Here is a 24,365-nt window from a genome sequence, read left to right on the forward strand (position 1 = left end):
TCTTCCCTAGGAGTTTGCCATAGGGGCTGGAATGGTGAATACCCAAGGTTATAAGGAGAGGTGCAAAGACCCAGGTGCTGAGTTTTAGGAAGATCCCCAAATAACCTCAGCTTGCCCTCTTGTCCCATTTCCCATCTGTCTGATATCCACCATGAGGGTGAGGTTTATCCCATGTTGGGAATTCACAACCTCCTCTTTGGGAATACGTAACATGATGAGGGTGATCTTCTTCCCCTTGGTAGCCATCACGATTTAAAAAATAAATAAATTTGCAGCCATGCAGTGCTCTGCCCATCCAGATGCATCATTCATTCACAGAGGTATGTGAATGGGGAACTACAAGTCCCAACATATCTTTTGTGGCTGTCAGCTTGTAGCTCTCAATGAACTACCACGGTGCTGTTTAGTGCTGTGGTAGTTGTCTCTTCCTGTCAGTGTGTAATTTGCTTGCCAGAACAAGGAGATTCACTGACAAGTCTGCAGGAGTCTTGCATGGCTCCTGCGATCTGCTGATTGCGGGTGCCATGCTTTACAGGCTCCAAGTAAAAAAAAAAAAATAACGCACTTTTTTTTACCTGCAAAAATATGCATTTTTTTCTGTAAAAAGAAAACGTTATCCTTAAAGTGTATCTATGGTCAAAATGTAAAATCGTACTTTATTTCTAGCCTGATGCTAGAATTATCCTGAACAATCTTGAAGTTTATAAACTTACTTTGTGAAAATCCCCACGTTTACTTACTTTGTGAAGATCCCCACATGTTTATGTCCTAGAATTCTGGGACGCATATGACCTGTGGGTAGGTACTGCCTACAAAATTCAGAGAGCCTGCCTTCTGAACTACAGAGGTGCTCAGAGTAGAAGTTTCAGGAGGCAGTCTGTATGGAAATTCTTGCTTGCAGGCAGCAAGGCATTATGGGATATGTAATCTTTAGAAATTTAAACAGAAAAACTGCAATGCATTCAGGTGAGAATCCATGAATTGTGGTAAGATTTTTCAAGTCAGCTTATATTGGATTGTCAAAAATAGCTATTATATGTATTGCTATTAAAATGCTTGTGTTATAACCTTAATAGAAATCTATGGTCAAAGCATACATTTTAATCAGAATCAGGGCAGAAATGGTTGCTGTGGAGCAGAAGGGGCAGCTGTCTTGTGTCCCACGAATGCAGGATAACCCAGTGAAGGCTGATGCAGAGATCTGAGCCACAAAATCTGTGCAGTTGGAGCTGTAGTCTGCAGTTTTTCAGGGTACTGTGCTCAAGAGCCACTGCAGCTCCTATAAAGGATAGGACTATGCACAAAGAATAGTCCATTGCACTCGAAAATGGGTCTCAGAACTAGGTGACATGCAGAATTTCCTGCTTTGTGCATTTCGGAACAGCATACCCTCTCCTCCAGTGAGAGGGCTATCTGGGACTGGTACTACTAGGATTCAGATCATCATTGTCCTGCACCTGCAGATCACTTTACTTTAGTGCAATGCTGTTAGTTGCAATGAGTGCAGAGTGGTACAGACCAGCCCAGTGTCTTCCAGGTAATTGATCCAGAAGCTACAATATTTTTGCCACAATTAGACTGAAGAGAAATGTCTTCATGTGAGGAATCTGTCTTCAATCAAAACAATGTATTTGGTGACAACCTCTCTATGGAGCAGTTTCTGGCTTATAATTCCAAAGTACAGTAGTGCAAAATCTGAGGATTGCTGGGAGCAGAAGGTGATTCATGGGCTGCCCTAACAGCCTGTGTTCTCACCTGAAAGTGGCAGCACAGAACCCATGGTCAAGATTTAAAGGAGCTTGTGTCCTGTACTCTGTATAATTAAGAAAAAAGTGACTTGTCCCTCCATGTAGCTTTGCTCTTACAATAAAGTGTACCTCTGGGTATTTACCATCAGGATGTCAGGCTGGTCACATTACAAGCAGCTAAAGGGTCCACTACTTGGCTCATTGCCTGTGGTGGCCGTTTCCACAACACCTTTATTTGCAAAATGCTTGGAGACACCCCACAGTTCATGAATATGAAACACTGTCCCTCAATGTACGATAAAGAAAATTGTACTTCTTTTAAATCCCTTTCTTGGAGTCCCGTGAAGGACACAACTCCTCTCCCCTTTGTATTGGATGTTGCCTTCTTGGTATAGTTTTATATTGCTTTCTACAACTGAGCAGGATGGTTGAGGGCTCCTAGAAGCTGGCATTTGAATTTTTGTGCCCAGTGTACAATAGCTTTCAGGTTGTAGTATAACCATATAATGTATGAATATGAAATGTGTACTTTGATGGACTCCAAGGAAGGGATTTTAAGGCAAGAATAATTTTTTTCTTTTTATGTAAATGACAAAGAACACACATTTATCAAGGAAAAGGGTTTAGAAATGCTTTATTTATACAAAAAAAGGTTTGATATACATATAGATAATCTGAAAAAATGTTTCTGAATAGTCAAAGTAGAAGAAAGCAGATTTGAAAAAGAAAAAGAAAAAATGTTTAATACAAAATCCATGCAGATGTATTGGGCTTCTTCATATGGAAGTTAAAATTGTATCTTAACTGAAAAGAGAACAAGAAAATATGTACAAAGGAATGTGCTAAAACTCTGTGCACATTAGAAAGCAGACAGACATAAGCAATTAATTTAAATGTAAAAGCATACAGTTCTTGAAATCATACAATGTTTTTGGACTGTATAAAAGTCTTAAAATCTCATTCATCAATTTGCATGCGGTTTCTTTTGTCTTTAGATCTGCTCTTGTCCATTTTTTGTTGAGAAGCAGCATTGCCTTCATTTTGATTCTGAGCAAATCTGGCCACTGTGGATACTCCGTCCACAAACTTGGTCTTGAACAGGACATTGGCATTGTTGAACATTCCATCTTTCAGAGAGACAACAATGAACTAGAAGACAAGAGTTTGACAGTTTACATATCTGATAATGCTCCTTAGGTGCACCAGTGAAATAAGTATGTTTTGTTGTTTTATATGGCCTCATTCATACAACACATAGGCATCTGTTCCCCATGGGAGGGCTGTGTATACCCCTGGGTATGTTTGGGGTTGTGCACCCACATGGATGTCAGAATGGAAGTTAGCGACTATCTGTACAAGCGCTGCATCCCAGTTGACAGCTATGAAACTGCCTGCATGGGGATGTACCTGTGCATCACTGAGTGGGTATACCCAGCCCTCTCACGGAGCATGAATGCATAAGCCCCATGTGCAGAAGACCTATAGCTTACCCTTAAAAAGAAACTGAGGACCAAGGACTAGTAGGCAGATTGCCTGTATTCTCCCTGCAGCTGATCCTTTTCCCATTGATTGACTTACAAAGATATACTATCATACAAATTATGACTATGCTACTATCTTTGTGAGAACTAAAGATCAGATAACTAAAGTAATGCTAATCTTTACATGTGGTGGAGGGTGATGTAAATAGGATTTTTGTACTTCTCATAAAAACCTTTTCTTGTTGTCCATTGAGGAACACCAGAAGATAAGACACTGTAGGGTTATACTTCTGCATTCAGGAGCAATGAACACTGGTAAACAAAAATATTGCAGGTCAGCCCCAGGATGACCCCTTCTTTAGCCAGTATGCTTCAGTTTGAAGAAAGCAGTACCAGAAGCATGAATATAAAACACAGAGGGGCAGAAACCGTATTTCTGATTGCACTTAAAAAAAAGGATTTTACAAGTAAAAAAAGTACATGCCTGTCCTCCCATTTTTAAAGTTTAACTAAAGTTCCACTTTAAGCTGGAAAAGCTCGCCCACAGGCGACAATTAACAACACTGGAACCCAGCAACAGTCAGTTTACTTATACAACCCTGAGTAGCTTCTGCTGCTCAGAACACCACGGATCTCAGGTCGCAAATATCCAAAGGTATACATGCTGCATCATGGCCAATATACAATATAGCCATGTAAATGAGGCTAAGACTTCAGATATCTGTTCCACATACAGAATTAAAGATTACTCTTTGTTGTTGACTTTTTTTTTTCCCCCTTAGACTGTTCTTACCTTTTATTATCAATTAACATACTAAACCGCCCAGCTAATTGAGCATTTTTCTTCTGTGATCCTCTGCCCAACCATCTTCCTTCCCTATGCGACTGGAAGCGGACTGTCTCTTCAGGGTTCTTGCAGGCACAACACACGGTCCTCCCTCCTACAGCACTGTCTATAAGCTGATGCCTCCTGGGATATTGGATGTAGACATCCCAAGGAGACTCCAAGAGTTCCATATTTTCCCGCCTAGAGGTAGCAAAATCCATTTTTGAAGGGATCTAACCCATCCTGCTGTTTGTCCTGTATGGACTGTGACCCTAACCTGTCAGAGAAGAACTTGCCAGGGCAAACTGGGATTTAAGAAGGGATTTCGATATACTCCCCCTCATACAGAAACAGTTCCAAAACACACTCATGTCGGGTCCAGAATCTCACATGGTGCTTTCAAACTGCATAGAAAAACACTTCAAATAATGGGTGTAGTGGACAGGTCTTTGCAGCTGTGGGAGCAAAAGTGCAAGGCAAGGTCTCAGGTACTCACTCATTCTAGGCTAGTCCCGCAAGTCCAGTTCGGTCCAAGTATAGTACTACAGAGTCAGGCCTAGGAATGGGCAATTGAGATCCCTGCGGTCTAGAGACCATCTCAAGCAACAATGTGGTAAGTACTCTTTATTGATGAATAATCCAAAGAAAAAAATAAAACTAAAGAAAAAAGGCTAGCAAAGACTGGTTAGACTTTTCTCAGAAGAGCGGAGGAAAAGATATCCATCCTCCTAGAACACTAGCCGGGTACAGAATTAGTTATCCTTGGGCTGATCTACAATTTTTTTTTTTTTGCTTGTGTACAATCCTCCTGTATAATCTGACAAGATCTGCATTCTTTTGTCCTTCAGAAGACAAGAAAAAGTGGCCTCAATATTTTTATGGTTCGATAAACATGTTTGTCCAGTGCCCACTGACCTACGTATTAAAACCTGTCATGTCTGGAAATTCAGTCACCACTGTTATTTTACCTGGGAGTGTCTGAAGTGTGTCCGAAGCATCTGACCAATGTTCTGCGTATGAGAGAGGTCCAAGGCTGCATCAACTTCATCCAGAATATATATAGGAGCAGGTTTAAAAAGTAACATGGCCAATATAAGAGACAAGGCCACAAGTGACCTAAAAAGAAAAAAACATTGAGAAGCAAGGATTATCTTAATGATGGTCATGAACCTTTTGATATGGTAGTGTCAAGTATACAGCAACGTATGCAAGAGGTGCTAAATGTTCATATATTTTTCTAGGAGCAGAAATAATCAGCTAATGATCAGACTGCTTTGATTTTTACAAGCCAACAACCATTCTTCCTAACCCCACACAGGAAAAGGCTGGCCAAACTAACATGGTCGGGTAAACAGAAAGTGTTAATAAGAGCATAGTGCAAGGAAACAATGTTATGCCAATAGATTTGACTGCCACCTGATAGCTATTGCTCATTCCTACCTAGGCACAGAACTGAAAGAAAATTAAACATAAGCAGCCATTAAGACACAGTAAATATTTCTTGTTGACCATTCTAAGCAGCATGTCATCAGACATTGTCATTCTATCAAAAGCAACTTATACGGTAGGTTTGTAACTGGGTAAAATAAGCCTATATCATTGATCGTATGAAATCTTTAGGGCCCGTTCACACTGCCCATTAATTAAACTGCAGTGGTTTAGTGAGCAGGCAGCGGTTTGTTTTGGCTGCAGTGAGCCAGCAGTAGAGCACGGTGTGATGCATGTTTCAGAGCATCACACAGTTCTTTTTTCCTTCATGTCACCAATATTGGAAGTGCACAGAATGACACTTCACTTATACCGATTTTCGGCATGTTGCGCTGCTGTGCAGTGACAGGCTATGCCTTACTGTGCGTTGCAATAAAATGCAGCATGTCTGAACAGGGCCTAAATATTTTATGCCTGGTTATCCCATACATCTTAGAACACTAGAAAAATAAACTTGAAGCACAGACTAACAAGTGTACAATTCCATCTAGTCTATATGTATCCTACTTAATCCAGAGTCCCTCAACCTTCTTGTCCTGTACAAAATATGGGAGAAAGTTTACCGCTGTCCACCACTTAATTCAGTCAGATTTTCTTTCCACGTGCTGCCCAATGCAACCTTGAACTCCAGCCCATCCAATGCATTCTGGCCTTCAGGAGGTGCCAGCTTGGCATTTGCCCCAGGTAACAGAGTTGAGAAGATAGAACCAAAGTCTTTGTTCACCTAAACAATGTAAGAGATGTTGACATCTAAACCAAGTTGCAAACCATTCCTATTTGTATAGGCTTTACATCTTTAAAGTGTCCCTTTGGTCAAAAGTTATTATATATTAATTTCCATATTGATTTCAGTTATTTGTTGCCCTCTATTAATCTCAAAGAACTTGAAGTTTGAAAAACTTAATTTCTGATTAATACCATACATTTTGCTTCCTTGAATTCTGTGACACATTCACTATGCCCTGCAAATATGTGCTGCTTGTGTCACACATTTAACAGAGCCTGCCTTCAGAACTACAGAGATGCAACCAGTACAGGGATTACTGTGTTTAGGCAGCAAGGTACCATGGGATATGTAGTCCTTGAAAACAATGTAAACCAAAGAAATGAGCAGAGGAGAAGCTGCAAAGCATGCAGGGAATCCAGGAAGATGTGGAAATAGATGTCCAGTAGAAAGGCAGCAATACACCAGATTATCAAAAATAACTATTGCTTGCATTTCTTTCACAATGTTAAAAAAGAAATAGGTATGCTGAGACTATATCTTTTCTTTGAAATACAATCATGCTAAAAAGGCCCAGCTTTACCTTTTGCCAGGCAATTTTCAAAGCCTCGTTTTTCTTCTGGTCAAGCTCTTCAATAGTATCCAGAATTTTAGATTTGTCGTTCTCCACAATTCTCTTCTTTTTCATTAGGTCATTGTACTATTAAGTCATTGGATACAGAGAAATAAATCAACTTGTGATTCAACTGTACTTGCCTTAGTGGTTGCAATGATCACATACACCTACCCTTTCTTCTGCTTGGGTCAACATGTTCATTGCTCTCATGTTAACGTTCCGTCCTAGTTTTTCCTGCATTTCTTGTAGTTTCTGTAACCTCTGCCCTGCTGCCTTTGGGTTGTTTGTTTTGAAATCATAAGCTGTGTTTTCTTGCCCAAAGAGATGCTTTTCAGAAGCAATCCACTCATAGTCATTTAGCATTTTGGCAACCTAACACGTGCATAGAAGATATCAGAACAGTTATTACTGGGACTTGACAACTGATAAAACATAACTTTTCTACTTTCTTTGTATATAGTGGTATCGTTTTAAAAGTCAGGTGTCACTAACACACATAAAAAAATCCCAATTCCAAAAAAGTTGGGACGCTGTGTAAAATCTACATTAAAACAGAATGCAACAATTTGCAAATTTCATAAACCCATATTTTATACACAACAGAACACAGAAAACATATCAAATGTTTAAAATGAGAAAATGTACCATTTTAAGAAAAAAAGAAGGTAATTTTGAAATGAACCAGCTGCCGACCGCAGATAGCCGAATGACGGCTTCACTGCGGCCGGCCAGTTCTGGGTGGACGTCATATGACGTCCTCCCAGAACGCGCTCTCCTGCGCGCCCCAGGGGGCGCGCACCCGGCGATTTCCGTGATCGCTGTGTCCTACGGACACAGCTGATCACGTGATGTGGTAAAAGGCCAATCACAGCGGCCTTTTACCACGTGATCAGCGGTGTCCAATGACACGCTGATCAGAGGGAAATGCAAGTGCCGGTTCTCGGCTGCACTTTCTTCACGCTGTCAGATCGTGAGGAAAGTACTGCCGAGAACCGGCAGTTGTCAGAGCGGGGATCAGCACCGAACATCAGGGCACTGATGATCGGTGCCCAGCAGTGCCACCCGCAAGTTCAGCCCAGCAGTGCGCCCACTAGCTCCGCCCACCCGTGCCCAGCAGTGCACCCACCTGTGCCTCTCTGCAGTGCCACCTACCTGTGCCCAGAAGTGCCACCTACATGTGCCCAGCAGTGCCACCCACCTGTGCCCACCCACCTGTGCCCACCAGTGCCACCCACCTGTGCCCACCCACCAGTGCTGCCCACCAGTGCCACCCATCAGTGCAGCCCAGCAGTGCTGCCAGTCAATGCCACCAGTCAGTGCCCAGGGGTTGTGCCAGTCAGTGCCGCCAGTCAGTGCCCAGCAGTGATGCCAGTCAGTGCCGTCTATCAGTACCCATCATCAGTGTCACCTATCAGTGCCGCCTATCAGTGCTGCATATTAATGCCGCCTATCCGTGACCCCTAATTAGTGCTGTCTATCAGTGCCGCCTATCCATGCCACCTCATTAGTACTGCCTATCAGTGCCCTTTAGTGCTGCCTATCAGTGCCGCCTATCAGTGCCCATCAGTGCTGCCTCATCAACGCACATCAGTGAAGGAGAAAAAATACCTGTTTGAAAAATTTTATAAAAGAAACAAATAAACTTTTTTTTTTTTCAAATTTTTTGCACTTTTTTTATTTATAGCGCAAAAAGTAAAGCGCCCAGTGGCGATTAAATACCACCAAAAGAAAGCTCTATTTGTGAGAAAAAAATGATCAAAATTTCATATGGGTACAATGTTGCATGACCGCGCAATTGTCAATCAAAGTGCGGCAGCGCTGAAAGCTGAAAACTGGCCTGGTAAGGAAGGGGGTATAAGTGCCTGGTAGGCAAGTGGTTAATGGGAACAATGCATCTCAAACATAGGGCCATGTTTACCACAGTGTAGCATTCCCTCTTCTTTTAACAACACTCTGCAAATGTCTGGGAGCTGAGGAGACCAGTTGCTGGAGTTTATGAGAGGAATGTTGCCAGATCCTTGCCTGATATAGGATTCCAACTGCCCACCAACCCTGGGGCTTTTTTGTCGTATTTTTTGTTTCAAGATGAAGCAAATATTTTCAACTAGTGTAAGGTCTGGACTGCAGGCGTGCTAGTTAGCCCCCGGACTCCTCTACTACAAAGCCATGTTGTTATTATGCGATTTAGCATTGTCCTGCTGAAATATGCAAAGCCTTCCCTGAAAAAGACGTCTGGATGGGAGAACATGCAACTCTAAAACCTGGATATACAGTATCTTTTAGCAGTGATGGTGCCTTTCCAGATGTAAAAGCTGCCCATTCCGTACAAACTAATACACCCCTATACCATTAGAGATGCAGGCTTTTGAACTGAGCGTTGATAACAAGCTGGAAGGCCCCTCTCCTCTTTGGTCTGGAGGATGCAGTGCCCATGGCTCTCAAAAAGAATGTCAAATTTCAATTTGTCTGATCAGAGAACAGTTTTCCACTTCGCAACAGACCATTGTAAATGAGCTTTGGCCCACAGAAGACATGTTTCTTGATCATGTTTATATACAGCTTCTTTGTATGATAGAGCTTTATATTGCATTTATGGATGGCACAGCGAACTGTGTTCACAGGCAGTAATTTTTGTAAGTATTCCTGAGCCCATGCAGTGATGTCCATCCGAGAATCATGCTGGTTTTTAATGTAGTGCAATCTGAGGGCCCTGAAGATCACGGTCCTCCAATACTGCATTTTGGCCTGTTCCTTTGCGTACAGAGAATTCTCCAATCTTTTGATATTATGTACTATGGATGATGGTATATTGAAAGTATTTGCAATTATAGGTTGAGGGACATTATTCTGAAATTGTTTGAGAATTTCTAGATGCATCTTTTCACAGACTGGTAAACCTCTGCCCATCTTTACTTCTAAGACACCCTGACACTCTATTTATACCCATTCAGGTTACTGACCTGTTGACAACCTAATTAGTTGCAAAATGTTCTTCATTGCTAGTACCACTTTGCCAGCATTTTGTTGCCCTGTCGCAACTTTTTTTTAGATGAATTGCTGTCAGCAATTTCAAGGTTACCCAATTTTTTTTCTTAAAAAGGTACATTTTCTCTGTGAAAGCCCTCTGTTTGTTACAAGTTGTAACTTGGAGTTTAAATAGGGCTGAGGATGTTCTCTCCGCTCCTCCATGACAGCGCTGTTTGCCTGAGCAGCTAACCACCAAGTACCAGTGATTTCAAATGAGAAGGGGGGATTGAGTCCCATGTGCCTCATACCTGAAGGATCACCCAAACAGAGCTGCAGGGCAGTCGTGTATTTTGGTTTTGTGCTGCCCTGGGCAAGGCTAAAATTGGGCACCCCCCCCCCCCCCCATCTAAATTTGTCCCACCCCTTCCTGATCAAGATCAACCCCTTCATCTGTAAACTCCACCCTTTCCGTTTTAGGCTCCACCTCTTATTTTATTCCATTATCGGTGTCAGTGGGAGGAACGGTGCCCCATCACTGGTGTCAGTGGGAGGAACGGTGCCCCATCATTGGTGCAAGTGACACCAATGATAGGGCACTATTCCTCCCACACTCACTGACACTAATGATGAGGCACTATTACTCCCACTGACACCAATAATGCTTACATTGCTGACCCCTCCTCCAGCCCGGGCTCACTCCCTTTCCGATCCACAGCCAGCATACCTGGCTGCAGCAGCACCGTCTGCTCTCTTCATGCTGCTGCTCGGCTCCTCTCTCTGCCTGTGTGCTTTCCCTGGGCTACAGATCCAGCGGCCAATCACCGATGAGGTGGAGCTTGCAGAGGGAGGGACAGGCTGCCATGGGCCGCCCAGTGATCCCGGGATGTGGCCAGATAAGAGGGGTAGGTTGGCATGTCACCCAGAACAATTCCTGCCTACATCACGCCGGCGTCTGTGATCCATGATCATACACCTGGGAAATGAGGACACCAGACACCCTCTCTACCCCTCCTCCTAGGGCGACATGCCGCCATAGGCAATCTCCTCTGCTGCACGGTAGTGAGGGAATGGTGAGTATGTGCAAATGCTATAACACATAAAAGTAAAGCATTTACACAGCTGCGCTACCCAATTTCCAAAATGTTCCCGAATTGGTAGAAAATTAGCTAATAGCCTGTGTGCCAAAAAAACCTGCTATACACTACCTCTTTCCTATACACCCCATTTTGTCGAACGTAATCTTACGTTCAGAATTGGGATTGACCTTTGGTATAAATATATAACCTCTGCACCGATTTCCTAGGGGATGTGTATTGAATGACTTTTTTATAAATGCCTCCTCTTCTTGGTCTGATCTAACCTATGTTGGACCAGCAGAATGGATAGTAGTGCATAGATCCTTTTCAGTGCTCACAGTTACAGAAACTAATATATGCACATGACAGTATTGTGTAGGATATATTATTTTCCTTGCAAAAGTTTAGCATTAAGTGTTTACAACATAAAACAGAAAAACAAAAGATGCATATTGTGAAGGATAAGCAGTCAATTACCCTTGCAGTAGCGTCAGCACTATCCTTTTTGTGTTTACTAATATTGTGTTCTAGCTCTTTTATCTTGAGCTGGATGTCATTATTGCTTTCCCTCATCTTGCCAGCTTCTGAAGACTTGCTCTTAATTTCTCTGTCATGCCCCATAATAATCTCTTTTTGCTTGGCCAGCTCCTCCTGGGATTTCTTGACAGTTTCCTGGCAAAATATATTATTGTCATGCATGTGAAATGTGTCACATTATCCAGTAATATGAGTTTCTTCGGAAGTAATTCCTTACCTTGTTCATTGCTACACCAGCTGCCATGCTGTCTATTTGCCCCTGGTAGTTTTTAATGGCTTCATCCACTGCTTCGATCTGCTGTTGGTAGGTTGTCTGTTCTCTCTTCATTTCCTCCAGTTCTAACATAAGAGCATCCACCTCCTGTGGAAAAAAAAACCAAAAACACAAAATACTTTTCAATAGTAAAATCAAATTAGCACTCTGATCACTTCAAACCTCATATGCACTTCCGTGCTTTTTGGTAAAGTAAGCTACTTTATTATTCAAGCTATAATGAGACCAAAAAGGTCAAACTTACAAATGTCAGAATGAAGGTAACTTGTGGTGCCTGAAAGTATTTTGACATTTTTAGTTAACCGACAGGTTCCTTTTGAATCCACTGTACTTTGCACATTTGGGAAAATACATTTAGTATGCTGTAAGCAATGTATAAGGGTTAAAAGTAAACTGCATGTCCGTTTTCATGTTACCACAAGTGCTACCTAAGAAAAGATTTCACAAGGTGTTGGCTTTTACTACCCCATGCTGGAAATGCCTCTTCAACAGTCTGAATCTAAGCCTGTTCCTAGCAAGCACTCTTCATGGACAAAGAACCAGCGTGTGGTGGAAGCTGGGGTTCAGAATGGAATTCTAGGCTTCTCTAGCAAACTGAAAGCAATCTCAAAAGGAGGAGTCAGTAGAAGGCTCCTTGTACTTAGGAAGCACTTTGCGTTTCAGACATTTAAATTGGATGACAGGTTTACCTTAATGACCATAATGTCAGTAGGAAAAGGCTGGCACCAACCTGCTGTTTCTCCTTCATCTTCTTGCTGGAGGCATCAGATTTCTTTTTGGCTGCATCTAGCTTCTGCTGAGCCTCTTTCAATTCTTTCTCACGCTCAGCTTCTGCATTTTTCATTTTGTGCTCAAGAACCTTGTATTTCTCTTCTGCCTTTTTCTGTACCTCCTTTGTCTTCTTCAGAGTTTCCTCACTCTCATCTAACATAACAAAAATAAATTATTATATAAAACCACATCTATGGTTTTACACCAAATAGAATGTTTCCTTTAACAAGTTGAAAACTACAACAATGTCCTCACCAATCGTTTGTCTCAATGCCTCCAGTTCCTCCTGCTGTTTGTGATATGAACTCTGCTGGAGTTTTGTAAGGAGAAGATCAGCTTCTTCAGACTTTGTTTCCCATTGCTGTTTTAGCTGGCGATATCTGCAAAAAGAAAATAAAAAAACACTACTTAACAGGAAGCACATTATAACCACTCAATTTTTCTAATACTAAAATGTGTGCCTATGGATTACCGGACAATATGTATTCTATATCTCACTACAGCATAATGTGTTTCAAATAACTGTTATGCCACCAGACATTTCATGCCAAAAGGGAGCTTATACCACTAGTGGAGATGTAGACACAACAAGAGCAGGCTAAAGATAACATCCATCAAACAAGAAATAGAAAAATTTGATAAGCCAGGACTATCAATTTATATGACACAGCCAAAGTATAAAAAAGAAAACAAAACAGCCTGTCTTAACAGACTACGGTAACTGCCAGTGACTGCTGGACAATAAAAGAACAGCAGTTTGGAATTAGGACAGACTGACTGGACTTCCTAGCAGATCAAAAAAAATATATATTTTTTTTTTATTAACCGTCAAATCCTTAGAGGTAATAGAGACACAGGAAGTCAGTGTGGGGTTATATTGCTGCCGAAACGAGCATTGGACACTAGCAAACAAATCTGTAGGCCAGCCCAGTAGAGCCCCTCTTCTACCCAGCATTCCTGAGTTGGTAGCAAGCAGTGACAGGAGCATAATCATAAAGACAGAGGGGTAGGACCAGTGTCCCACAATGGACCCAAAGAAAATAATTTTACAGTCGTACAAAAATCCTGAGACACACAGGAAGTAATTTAACGTAAATCAGAAATAATAAATCTTTGTAAAATCAACAACCCCAAAAAACATTTACATGAATACTAATAAAATGGCAGTGTGCATGCAGCTGATCTGCATAACTGAGCAATGAATTCCTGCACCCACAGAGGGGGTCTGGAAATGGGGCTTCTCCCAGCAAGAAGCAAAGGATTCAATGTATCCTGGTACCAGGAAATCGCTAGACACCTCAGCATCAGCAATTTAGGCCTCAGCAGAACAAAATAAACAGACCTGTGCTCGGAGAAGAGGAGAGTGTATACTTAGTTTGCTCCAACTCAAAACAGCGGGATTTTGCGATTGGGATAGCTGGGACTTGTAGTTTCTTATAAGCTGTGAGCTGCTATTTGGCACCAAGACATCTCCTTGTCGCCTGTATGGAACTGAAGCTGCAACTAGATCATACAGGACTCGGCAATCTCCTTTATAATCTTGCTGCTTTCCCCTTTCTATGCTGGGATTGCTGTTTTGACCTTAGATTTATTCTTTTCTGTGCCATATTGCTGCCCTGTGATCTTGCCACCCATTTGTTGCGGTGCCCAAATTACGGCCCTGCAACTCTAGACTTATTCCATACCATAAATTACCCTGTGGACCTACCTGTGATAAACCCTCTGCTTGTTGAACCCTTTAATAAAGGAAAAGAGGGGTCCTGTGATCTCTATGTGTGTTCTGCCTACACCTTCGTCAGTCAGATAATGCTGGGATATCTAAAACAGTCCAACTAAGGAGTGGGCAAACAGCAACAACCACCTGAACAGACTGTTGGTTCAGACTGCCAACTTACCAAGGCAAGTCTTATCAGGGAGGAGGAACCCTGGAACTGACTAGAAACAAGCTGTGAACGATGTTAAAATGACTGCTGAATCCAACAGAAAACCCAGGATTTGATTCCACAGTCGGTATGACCGAAAATGTAAGGTGCATGGGAAATGTCCCAACAAAAGTAGGCAGGTGATAAAAGTAAGAACTAACCAAAACAACGGTGAGGTTATAACCCTGGTGGAGCTTAAGATGAAACTGGACACACTACCAGACCACACTACTATGGGAAGTCCTAAGAGCAATAATTCTGAAAAAATGAGTCCTATTCTTGACTACAAGAGTAGCAGCTCTAAGAATGCTCATGACTCCCTGGATTCAAAGAAATAGTAGCATTCATGATACACGAGTCTTTTCAGGTCAACAAAGTATATTTGCTTGAGTGACTCTAAAAACAGATTAAAAAAGTGCCAGAAATGCCAAAAGGGCCACTCAAAGCAAATTTTGGACAATTCATCAGGAACTGACCAACAGTCACAGTGTATGGCCAGCTTTTTGGACCTCTAGTCTGCTATGGCTTTCTTATAAACCTTTATACTACCAAACATAACAGAAATATCCAATCAAGGACTTTAATATACAGTATGTAGAAACAAGAAATTATCTATGCTATTCAATGCACCTGTAAAAAAGCTTTGTGAAGGGAGATCTATAAACTGAGGATAAGCATCACTTATGTAAGATATTGAAGAAAAACACACATCTATTACCAAGATTATAAAGGAGCATTATAGTAAAAGTATGAAAGGTGCTATTTCCTGGAGGATTGACAACTACACCAGTCCCTCAAGACCCTCTAACCAACGGAGTATGCCCTTCTGAAGTGGGTGAAGTCAAGGGTATTTAGGAGTTAATTTCCTGTGCTCCCCTGTGTGGAACTGTTGATCCATGAGTATTATTTCCCTCCCTTTTCTTGAAATAGGGTCCTCCTTCCTCTGCTGTACAAGTGGGTGTCTGAACTGTTCCTCCCACCTCCCTTTCCCTTCTGTGCCTACTTCAATGGTTGCTAGATTTGAGCGTCGCAGGGTTGGACCTAGGCAGTTCAGGCAGCGCCATGGACAAACCTGGGAGGTCCTCAGCAGTTCAGGCTAACTGTGCATTTGCCTAATGACATGGTGGCAATCATGGATTCAGCAGGAGGGACATTTCCTAGATGTTTCAGGGGTCTGTGGGTACTGGAACAAGGTATTCTGGGAGACAGGACTGCTAAAGCTCTACATCTCAGAAAAAAAGACACTAAGGATCCTCCTATTACCCCTGCTTGCCTCAAAAGTCAGAGTGAGAAAGATCCTAATAAGAGCTCCCTCACTTTAATGGCAGACCTACAGATGAAGGGCCCAGGAATGGGAAATACATTTCTTTTTATTGCCCTAGCTACCAATGGGGTTGGAGGGATTCCACTAACTAACCTCCCCCTGAGATTCTGTTTTGCATAGTTTAACTGTGGACCCCCCCCCTTCCCCCCAGGCTCTTTCCTTCTGATGCCCTCCATAAATAATGACTGCAATTTTACCTGTGATAGTGGGGGAAAGATTTAGATGCTTTTACTCCAATTCATTCACTGTTCCAAAATCAAAAAGGAGCTGTGTGTCCCATTTGAGGGGTATATGTTGGCCGATTGTGTTGCCAGTTTTGGGGCCCTCGCATCATTGGTACTGCTTGGGGGCATTCAGCCGTTTCTGAACCTGCCTTTGTCTTGTACTGTATTATAAAGAAAATGAATGTTTGACTTGCCTATAAAATCCATTTTGGAGTACTGTACAGAACATAGGCCACCCTCCCCTCTACAGTCTTGATTGCTTTCTACAGAACTGAAGATTGTTGGGAGTGGGAAAGGGTTATATGGGGGTCCTCATCGCTTTTTTGCCATGGTACAATCACCTGAAAGTATCTGCCTATAACACAGTTGCCTCTGACTTTGTCTGTGTCCTGTACATTCAAGAAATAGATTTTACAGGTAAAATGAGCACTGGGAGATAACTTATTATTCAGCTTTACTTTTGAATTTCCCAGTTTCTGCTGGTTTTACCACAAACGGGAGTAAAGCTGGGGGCCTGAAAAGTGACATCAACTGGATAAACCGTTGGCACAAGCTCAATGGATATTTAGCATAGACAAAGCTTCTCTTCACTGCTAGTTTGCAAAGAGCCATGTGGAGCTTTGACCTCTGGTCTGTTCCTACTATCCGTCTACAGTGGCCTTGGTCACCACTGATCACCTCTGACTTCAGACCTTCCTCTGCTACCAGTTGCCTAACTTTGTGAGTACCCGAATCCTTGCCTCATATCACAGTCATGTGGTCACAACATGTTTGTATGAGATGAAAGCGCCTAAAGTGGAACCCATGGCATGAATTCTAGTTCCAGACTAGCCCTTCAACACCCAGTCAAGTGCACTGACATGATAAAAAAAAAACTGTACCTGTTCTCAGTTAAGTTTTCTCTTTACTACAATAAGTGTGCAATGCAACCTGTAAAAATAACCAACATCAGCTTCTGTCTAGCAGGGTAACCCCTAATAGGTTTCCCAAAACAAACAGGCAGCACTTGTCCGTTTTTTTTTATTCATTCAGCAATCTGTCAGCACTTAGCCTTTTCACATAGCAGCAGGTTCCCACAGCAGAGAGCAAAAAAGAGAGCATTGATCAGCTTGCATATATAAAGGCCTGTGGACAGCGGAGACAAACAATGATGTCTGGCTACCAGGTAAAATGTGGACCTAGAAAAGGAAGCATTATCAAAACCTATAGGCTCCAGAACAGATTTTTTAAGATTCTGAAAAACCAAAAAGGTAGTTTTCTCCACATCTGCCATAAACCCTTAAGCTCCTCACCATGTGTACATAAGAAACTTAGCTGACACATTCACACCATCCACAATCCTGCCAGCCAGTGACACACACATACACACAGTCTTATAGTTAGGCTTAACTGGTAGACCTTGTAGGCTCACACCCTAGGTAGTCTGAAGTGCCTGGCAATGTGGTCTTAAAGCAATAACAAAGCTTGGTTAATACCCACTCCAAACAAAAATTATCAAAGATGGTACTAAATAACATCACTTCACTCATCTAGACTCAATGACCACAGCAAGAGCTATAGAGCATCTAAGACTGGGATTCAAGAAAAGACGACCTTACCTTTCAGCTGTACTTTTCAGAGAAAGCAATTCTTTTTCAATAGCTTGCAGCTCTGTCTCTTTTGTTCTTAGCTCATCTTGAACCTCTTTAATCTCCTGAATCTTTGATAACACTGAAGGAGCCTGAGAACGAGCACCTGCCAAAAAGAGACTGCATTATTAAATAATCACCCCATATTCATCCCATCAAGCATTCTTCAGTGGTTAAATAACCAGCATACAATCTACTGCACTTTATACAAACTGATTACAATTACTTATAAACAAATTACATTTACCTCCACTTAATGTTCCTTGTGGATCAAACGTATCCCCACCAAGTGTAACAGATTTGGTCATTATTCTTTTGTCAAATGTCACTTTTTTAGCATTGTCCATGGTATCGCACACTAATGTAGTTCCAAAGACATACTCCATAGCTTTTTGCAGCTCTGAATCATAACCCACCAAAGTAAGAGCCAGATGCACATTGTCAGATCCCACCTGCAGAAGAACATATACATATTTTTGTTTCAAGCAGAACTGTACGATAGAGCTGAAAATCATGGCATGCTAGGGGAGCTAAACTATCAGTCTAATGTATCTACTAGTAAAATACAAAAGAAAGCATGATTTAGCTAGGGGAAAATGGATTCTAGAACCCCATTTTTACTTCTGAAGCCTAGCTCATGCACTTAGTCTTCTAAAAGACACGTGTTCACATTCTTAGGTAAATTGTATTTAAACCTAACAAAAGAAAAACATTTTTTGTTACTGTAAAAACACTTTCTCTGAGTTAATTGATGGACACCGCCTCTTCTTGTTCTCAACCACAGGGTTTATAGCACCAACTATAGGGACTAGGACACTAGGTAGGAAAAAAAAATAACAAAAAAAAACACTGCCTATGAGCAGTTCTAGCTCGTAAAACGAAAGAAAGGCATTTTACAGTGAGTAACAAAAAGATCCTGTGTTTGCTAACGTTCATTGATGAACACAGCCTCTTCTTATTTTTGACCATAGCAACATCGTAAAGCAATACCCTTACGAGGGGTAGGAAACCAGAACAGGCAAAACCGTAACCACGCGAGAACCCCCCAGGAGGGGAACAAGAACCTCAAACAGCTGCCTGTAAAAACCACATCAGAAGACGCAAACACATCAACCTTGGAAAAACAAATCAAACTTGGTAAAAAGGTATGATGTCAGAACGCCCAAGAAGCACCAATTGCCCCGGTGGAGTGTACCGTAACAGGGAAAGGAGGATCTGGACCCCTAGTAGCATAGGCCACAACCACCGTCTGTCTTATCCAACGAGAAACAGTGGCAAATTAAGCCGCTAGGCTTTTACGGAAACGTCCGCAATTACAAACAGAGAAGCTGTAAAAAAAGCTGTAGCAGACACATGAACCACCCTGACCACATCCATGGAGCTCAACATAACTTACCTATGGTGTAACAGGCACAGGGAAAGCAGGACATTGTCCTTGTTCAAGTGAAAATCAGACACCACCTTTGGGGAGGCTTCTGGAGAACCAAAAGAACCAGGTTCAAGTCCCATGGCAGCAAAGGAGAAAGCAAGGGAGGTGCCATATTAAAACCCCCTGTATGAAGGCTTGAATCAAAGAGTACGTGGCCAAGGACGTTGAAAAAAGAAGATCACAAAGGCAGAAACCTGGTCCTTAATAGTACTCAAGACTTGAAAACGTGTGTTGACACGAAACGCGTCAGGGAGGTGCCCCCCCACTGTCTGGACATATCCTTTAGCTGCCCTTTGTTCCTGTGACCAATTTTGTAAGTGTTGTTTCTCTTGTAATTTGAATTACCACTTATTAAATGCAATACTACACTATCAAAGCTTCTGGCCTGTGGCTCTCTTTATTGGAGGGAGCCTGGGCTTTTTGAAGGTGCCTGGTTTCTCTTGGTCTCCTGTGTGATGCTGGCTGGCTTACTGGATTCATCTCCTTACTGGCTGTTGTGCATTTCTGGAATCATCGTCCTGCTGTCCTGGGAACATGACATCTAGTGGCGAGTGATCAGATGACATCATCCTCTCCAGTGGCTTTCTTCCAGAGTACCAGGAGTAGGTCTTAATTACTCCATGCTCCATTTGCTGATATATCTGGTTAGTGCAAACTTCTTCCAGCTTGTTCAACACAAGAGTCACGAACTTTGTTTCGGTTCCCTAACCAGGGATACACCACAGAAGTCACCAGTTTTATATACTTCATATTTAATGGTATATTTAGAACATTATATGTCAATAGGTTTCTGTGGATTTTGAGACCATATTTAGGAGCGCTGCATATTTTATGATCTAGTACTCAAGACAAGTTTTAGCTCATCGCCCCACTGAAGAAAGGACAAAAACCAATCCACAGAGAAGGAGCACAAATGCACCTCTACAGCCCAACACCATGAGATGTAAGCCCTCCAAAGTGCAAAGATAAAGCTTTCTAGAGGTAGATTTACACACTGTTAACATGGTATGGATGAGCGAGTCTGATAACCCCTTGTCTTTTAGGAACCTGGTTTTCAATATTCAAGTCAGTGACACTAAAAAGCAGGGTGGAAGATTAGTACTTCCTTCGAGGCAACCACCAGGGAATGTCCGCAACCAGCCGCACCATGCTGGCATACAAGGAGCGACAAGGTCGATTAGGGTCCACCATAATGATTGTATGCCCTTGTACCTCTATCTTGCGGAGCAAACGAGGGAAAAGTTTGAGAGGAGAAAATGCATAAATGAGACAATAATGGCTCCAAAGTGACACCAGAGCATACTTCACATCAGCTAGGGGATCCCTCAATCTTGCCACGAACCTCAACATCTTTCCGTTGAAGAGTGACTCCAGATAACCACGTCTGGGGTCAAATAGACAGATTTGATGAAATACATCATCCAGGTGTAGAGACCACTTGCTCTGATCCACTGTCTGATGACTCAGGTAGTCCACCTGCCAAATTTCTACGCCTGGAACATGGAAGAGAGCGGGCATGTGAAGGTCTGCCCACCACAGGATGCATGAAGCCTCCAGCACCGCTGCCACACTCTTGATACTGCTTTGGTGATTGACATAGGCCACAGCTTTGGAAATGTCCAACTGGATCTTGACAGGGAGCCCGCAAAGAAGCTCTGTCCAGTGTCAGTGGCCAAAGTTCCATGACATTGATCGGCAGCTGAAGATTCTTCCAGGATCCAGCGGCGCCAAGCCATCTTCGACCCCATAACATAAGCCCCCCCTTCGCCAGGCGAACAGGCTGGCGTTCATCGTGACCACCATCCAATGTAGGGGCAGCAAGGACCTCCTGGCCAAAAGGGATGGAGACCCTGGTCAACCGACCTAGGAGAATAAGACTGTCCAGGGACTCCTCCATTTATCGATCCAAGGAATTGCACTTAACACTCCTGAGACAGGTCCTCCTCCCACTGTGGTGGAGGAGGGGCAGGGCTGTCGGCCAGGGTAAAACACTGACATGGATGTCAGGTGCCTAGTCATATGTGCCCCCATGAGATGTTTAACTCGCCGTCAACCCTGGGCCAGGATGGGGCTATCACAGCCAGGCCAGCATGTAGCTAAAGGTCTGTGTGTGCTGACTGGCCATGCCTGGGGTGACTACTAGATCTAGATTATCCAGACTGATTTTTTTTTTTTTCATTTTAAAACACTTATCGAATATAACAAACCACTTTCAACAGTATATTGAACAGAATAAGAACAAATGAAGTTTGAACTTATACAGTTTTAAATAAAAAAAATTTCAATTTTTAATTGCTCTACCAATGTCTTCCAGAAAGCCATCAAAACAACACTTGATTCGGTCACCATTGAGGAATTATCCAGATTTATCCAGAGAAAACCTGTATAAACATATACCTACAAACTGCCATATAACATTCCTTCTCCAAGTGAGGACATGCCATAGAGATAACAAAATGCAAATAATAAACATGGACATTACTTTCAATGTTAATAAAAGGGGTTAACTTGATGGTACCAGTTTTTTGGGGATTTTTTTTTTTTTTAACTATAGCTTTTTCTAATTTAATATTGGGACGAAACAGCATAATGCAAGGTAAGTAAATAGTCTAAATACTCTGCTTTTAAATTTGGACTCCCTATCAAAATAAAAAAGCATTTTTTTAAGTATATTAGAACACTTACCAAGTTTTTGGCAACATTAACTGTATCATTTCCTAATCGGCGAGCTGAAATTTTATTAAGTGGAATGATAGTGAGCCTGCGTTTTAACTCTCCTTTCTCCAGCAACTTTTTACCTGTGACCTAAAGTACAAAGAAAGAGAACATGACAACATATGCATAAATACACTGCTCAAAAAAATTAAAGGAACACTTTTTAATCAGAACATAGCATCAAGTCAATTAAACGCCTGAGATTTTGATCTGGTCAGTTAAGTAGCAGAGGGGGTTGTTAATCAGTTTCAGCTGCTTTGGTGGTAATGAAATTAACAGCTGCACTAGATGGGCAACAACGAAATTACCCCAAAAACAGGAATGGTTTTACAGGTGGAGGCCAATGATATTTTTTTCCCTACTCATCTTTTCTGACTGTTTTTCACTAGTTTTGCATTTGGCTAGGGTCAGTGTCACTACTGGTAGCATGAGGCGATACTTGGACCCTACAGAGGTTGCACAGGCAGTCCAACTCCTCCAGGATGGCACATCATTACGTGCCATTGCCAGAAGGTTTGCTGCGTCTCCCAGCAGTCTCAAGAGCATGGAGGAGATTCCAGGAGACAGGCAATTACTCTAGGTGAGCTGGGCAGGGCCTGTAGAAGGTCCTTAACCCATCAGCAGGACCGGTATCTTCTCCTTTGTGCAAGGAGGAACAGGATGAGCACTGCCAGAGCCCTACAAAATGACCTCCAGCAGGCCACTGGTGTGGAAGTCTCTGACCAAACAGTCAGAAACAGACTTCATGAGGGTGGCCTGTGGGCCTGACGTCCTCTAGTGGGCCCTGTGCTCACTGTCCGGCACTATAGAGCTTGATTGGCATTGACCATTGAACACCAGAATTGGCAGGTCCGCCACTGGCACACTGTGCTTTTCACAGATGACAGCATGTTCACCCTGAGTACATGTGATAGATGTGAAAGGGTCTGGAGAAGCCGTTGAGAACATTATGCTGTCTGTAACATTGTTCAGCATGACTGTTTTGGTGGTGGGTCAGTGATGGTCTGGGGAGGCATATCCATGGAGGGACACACAGACCTCTACAGGCTAGACAATGCCACCCTGACTGCCATTAAAAGTATCAGGATGAAATCCTTGGACCCATTGTTGGACCCTACGCTGGTGCAGTGGGTCCTGGGTTCCTCCTGGTGCACAACAATGCCTGGCCTCATGTGGCAAGAGTATGCAGGCAGTTCTTGGAGGGTGAAGGAATTGATACCATTGAATGGTTCCTGCGCTTGCCTGACCTAAATCCAATAGAACACCTCTGGGATATCATGTTTGGGTCCATCCAACGCCACCAGGTTGCACCTCAGACTGTCCAGGAGCTCAGTGATGCCCTGGTCCAGATCTGAGAGGAAATATCCCAGGACACATCCGTCAACTCATTAGGAGCATGCTCCGATGTCGTCAGGCATGCATAGAAGCACGTGGGGGCCATACAAACTACCATTTTGAGTTGCTGCAATGAAATTTCAGCAAAATTAACTAGCCTACTGCATCATTTTTTCACTTTGAAAATTTTCAACCTACAGAGGACTGAATTCAAAAACCCCAAAAATCAAATGATGGGGCATCTTTACGTTTCTAACACATTAACCAGTCCATATCAGTATAGATATCCAGCATGATATATTTCCCCATTGAGATCTGATGTGTTTTCAAAGTGCTCCTTTAATTTTTTTTGAGCAGTGTATAAGATCATTACAATGTATTCAGCAATATTACAATTTAAATTGCAGCACAATTATTTGTATGGTCATCTCTTAGTCTCGGTTCACACTACTGCGACCTGAAAGTCAGGTTACTTGAGTACCACTTTGAAGCAATTTTCAGGGAATGGGGAAAGAACAAAGAGAGGGAGCACAGGCCTAGTGCATTACCATAAAAATGTTTAATAGAAAATAAAGTAGGTGCTGTACTCACAAACGACAATGTAGTCAAGTCAAGGTAGTCAAGGCACATCATAAAAGAACAGCTGGGTCAACACCGCGCTGAGTAACAGTCCGCAATAGGGAGTGTAGACATCCAATAGGCTGACGCGTTTCGAGGACTTGCCTCTTCCTCAGAGCCATGGCTGTTCTTTTATGATGTGCCTTGACTACATTGTCGTTTGTGAGTACAACACCTACTTTATTTTCTATTAAACATTTTTTATGGTAATGCACTAGGCCTGTGCGCCCTCTCTTTGTTCTTTCCCCACTCAGTATATTTGGATTCCCCCGGTCCATTTGAGGGCAGCAAGGTGTGCGTGTTCCAGGACATTCTTAATGTGGTTGTAGCCTGCATCGAGTCCATCCCCAAGCGCAGGAGCATTTGTGTTTGCTAATTTTCAGGGAATGCCTGGGTAATCTTCCTGTAATATCAGATCCAAATCACATCAATATAGATGAGGATCCGACTTGGAGGCAACTTCTATTAAAGTCTATGGGTATAGGTTGGATAGAAGTTGCTCTGAAGTAGTACAGGAACCTTTTCTAAAGTCGGAGCAACTTTCGTAGTGCTAATTAAGACAGCTCTCATTGACTAACATAGGATTTCACATGTCATGCACCTTGGGGTCTCACAAGACGGATCCCAAGTCGCGGCAGTGTGAACCGAGCCTTAAGTGTAAT

The 24,365-nt window shown here is 42.5% G+C and overlaps 1 protein-coding gene across 1 annotated transcript in view; it reads right to left on the reverse strand.

Moving 5' to 3' along the window:
• Positions 1–2,365: 2,365 nt before the first annotated feature.
• SMC2 (structural maintenance of chromosomes 2) overlaps positions 2,366–24,365 on the reverse strand; it is a 51,118-nt gene continuing 29,118 nt past the window's right edge. Inside the window, exons 14-25 of the mRNA XM_089670952.1 lie at positions 21,721–21,840; positions 17,854–18,058; positions 17,577–17,712; positions 12,764–12,888; positions 12,468–12,661; positions 11,681–11,824; positions 11,404–11,598; positions 7,055–7,255; positions 6,851–6,967; positions 6,107–6,267; positions 5,024–5,171; positions 2,366–2,897 (exon numbers count right to left, since the gene is read on the reverse strand). Coding sequence (XP_089527078.1) covers positions 2,706–2,897; positions 5,024–5,171; positions 6,107–6,267; positions 6,851–6,967; positions 7,055–7,255; positions 11,404–11,598; positions 11,681–11,824; positions 12,468–12,661; positions 12,764–12,888; positions 17,577–17,712; positions 17,854–18,058; positions 21,721–21,840 — 1,938 coding nt within the window. The 3' untranslated portion in view covers positions 2,366–2,705. The remainder of the gene's footprint in view (positions 2,898–5,023; positions 5,172–6,106; positions 6,268–6,850; positions 6,968–7,054; positions 7,256–11,403; positions 11,599–11,680; positions 11,825–12,467; positions 12,662–12,763; positions 12,889–17,576; positions 17,713–17,853; positions 18,059–21,720; positions 21,841–24,365) is intronic.

The sequence above is a fragment of the Staurois parvus genome, unplaced genomic scaffold (genome assembly GCF_062004578.1).
Source record: "Staurois parvus isolate SC_StPar_1 unplaced genomic scaffold, SC_StPar_1.0 ptg000096l, whole genome shotgun sequence".
Taxonomy (NCBI): Eukaryota; Metazoa; Chordata; class Amphibia; order Anura; family Ranidae; genus Staurois; species Staurois parvus.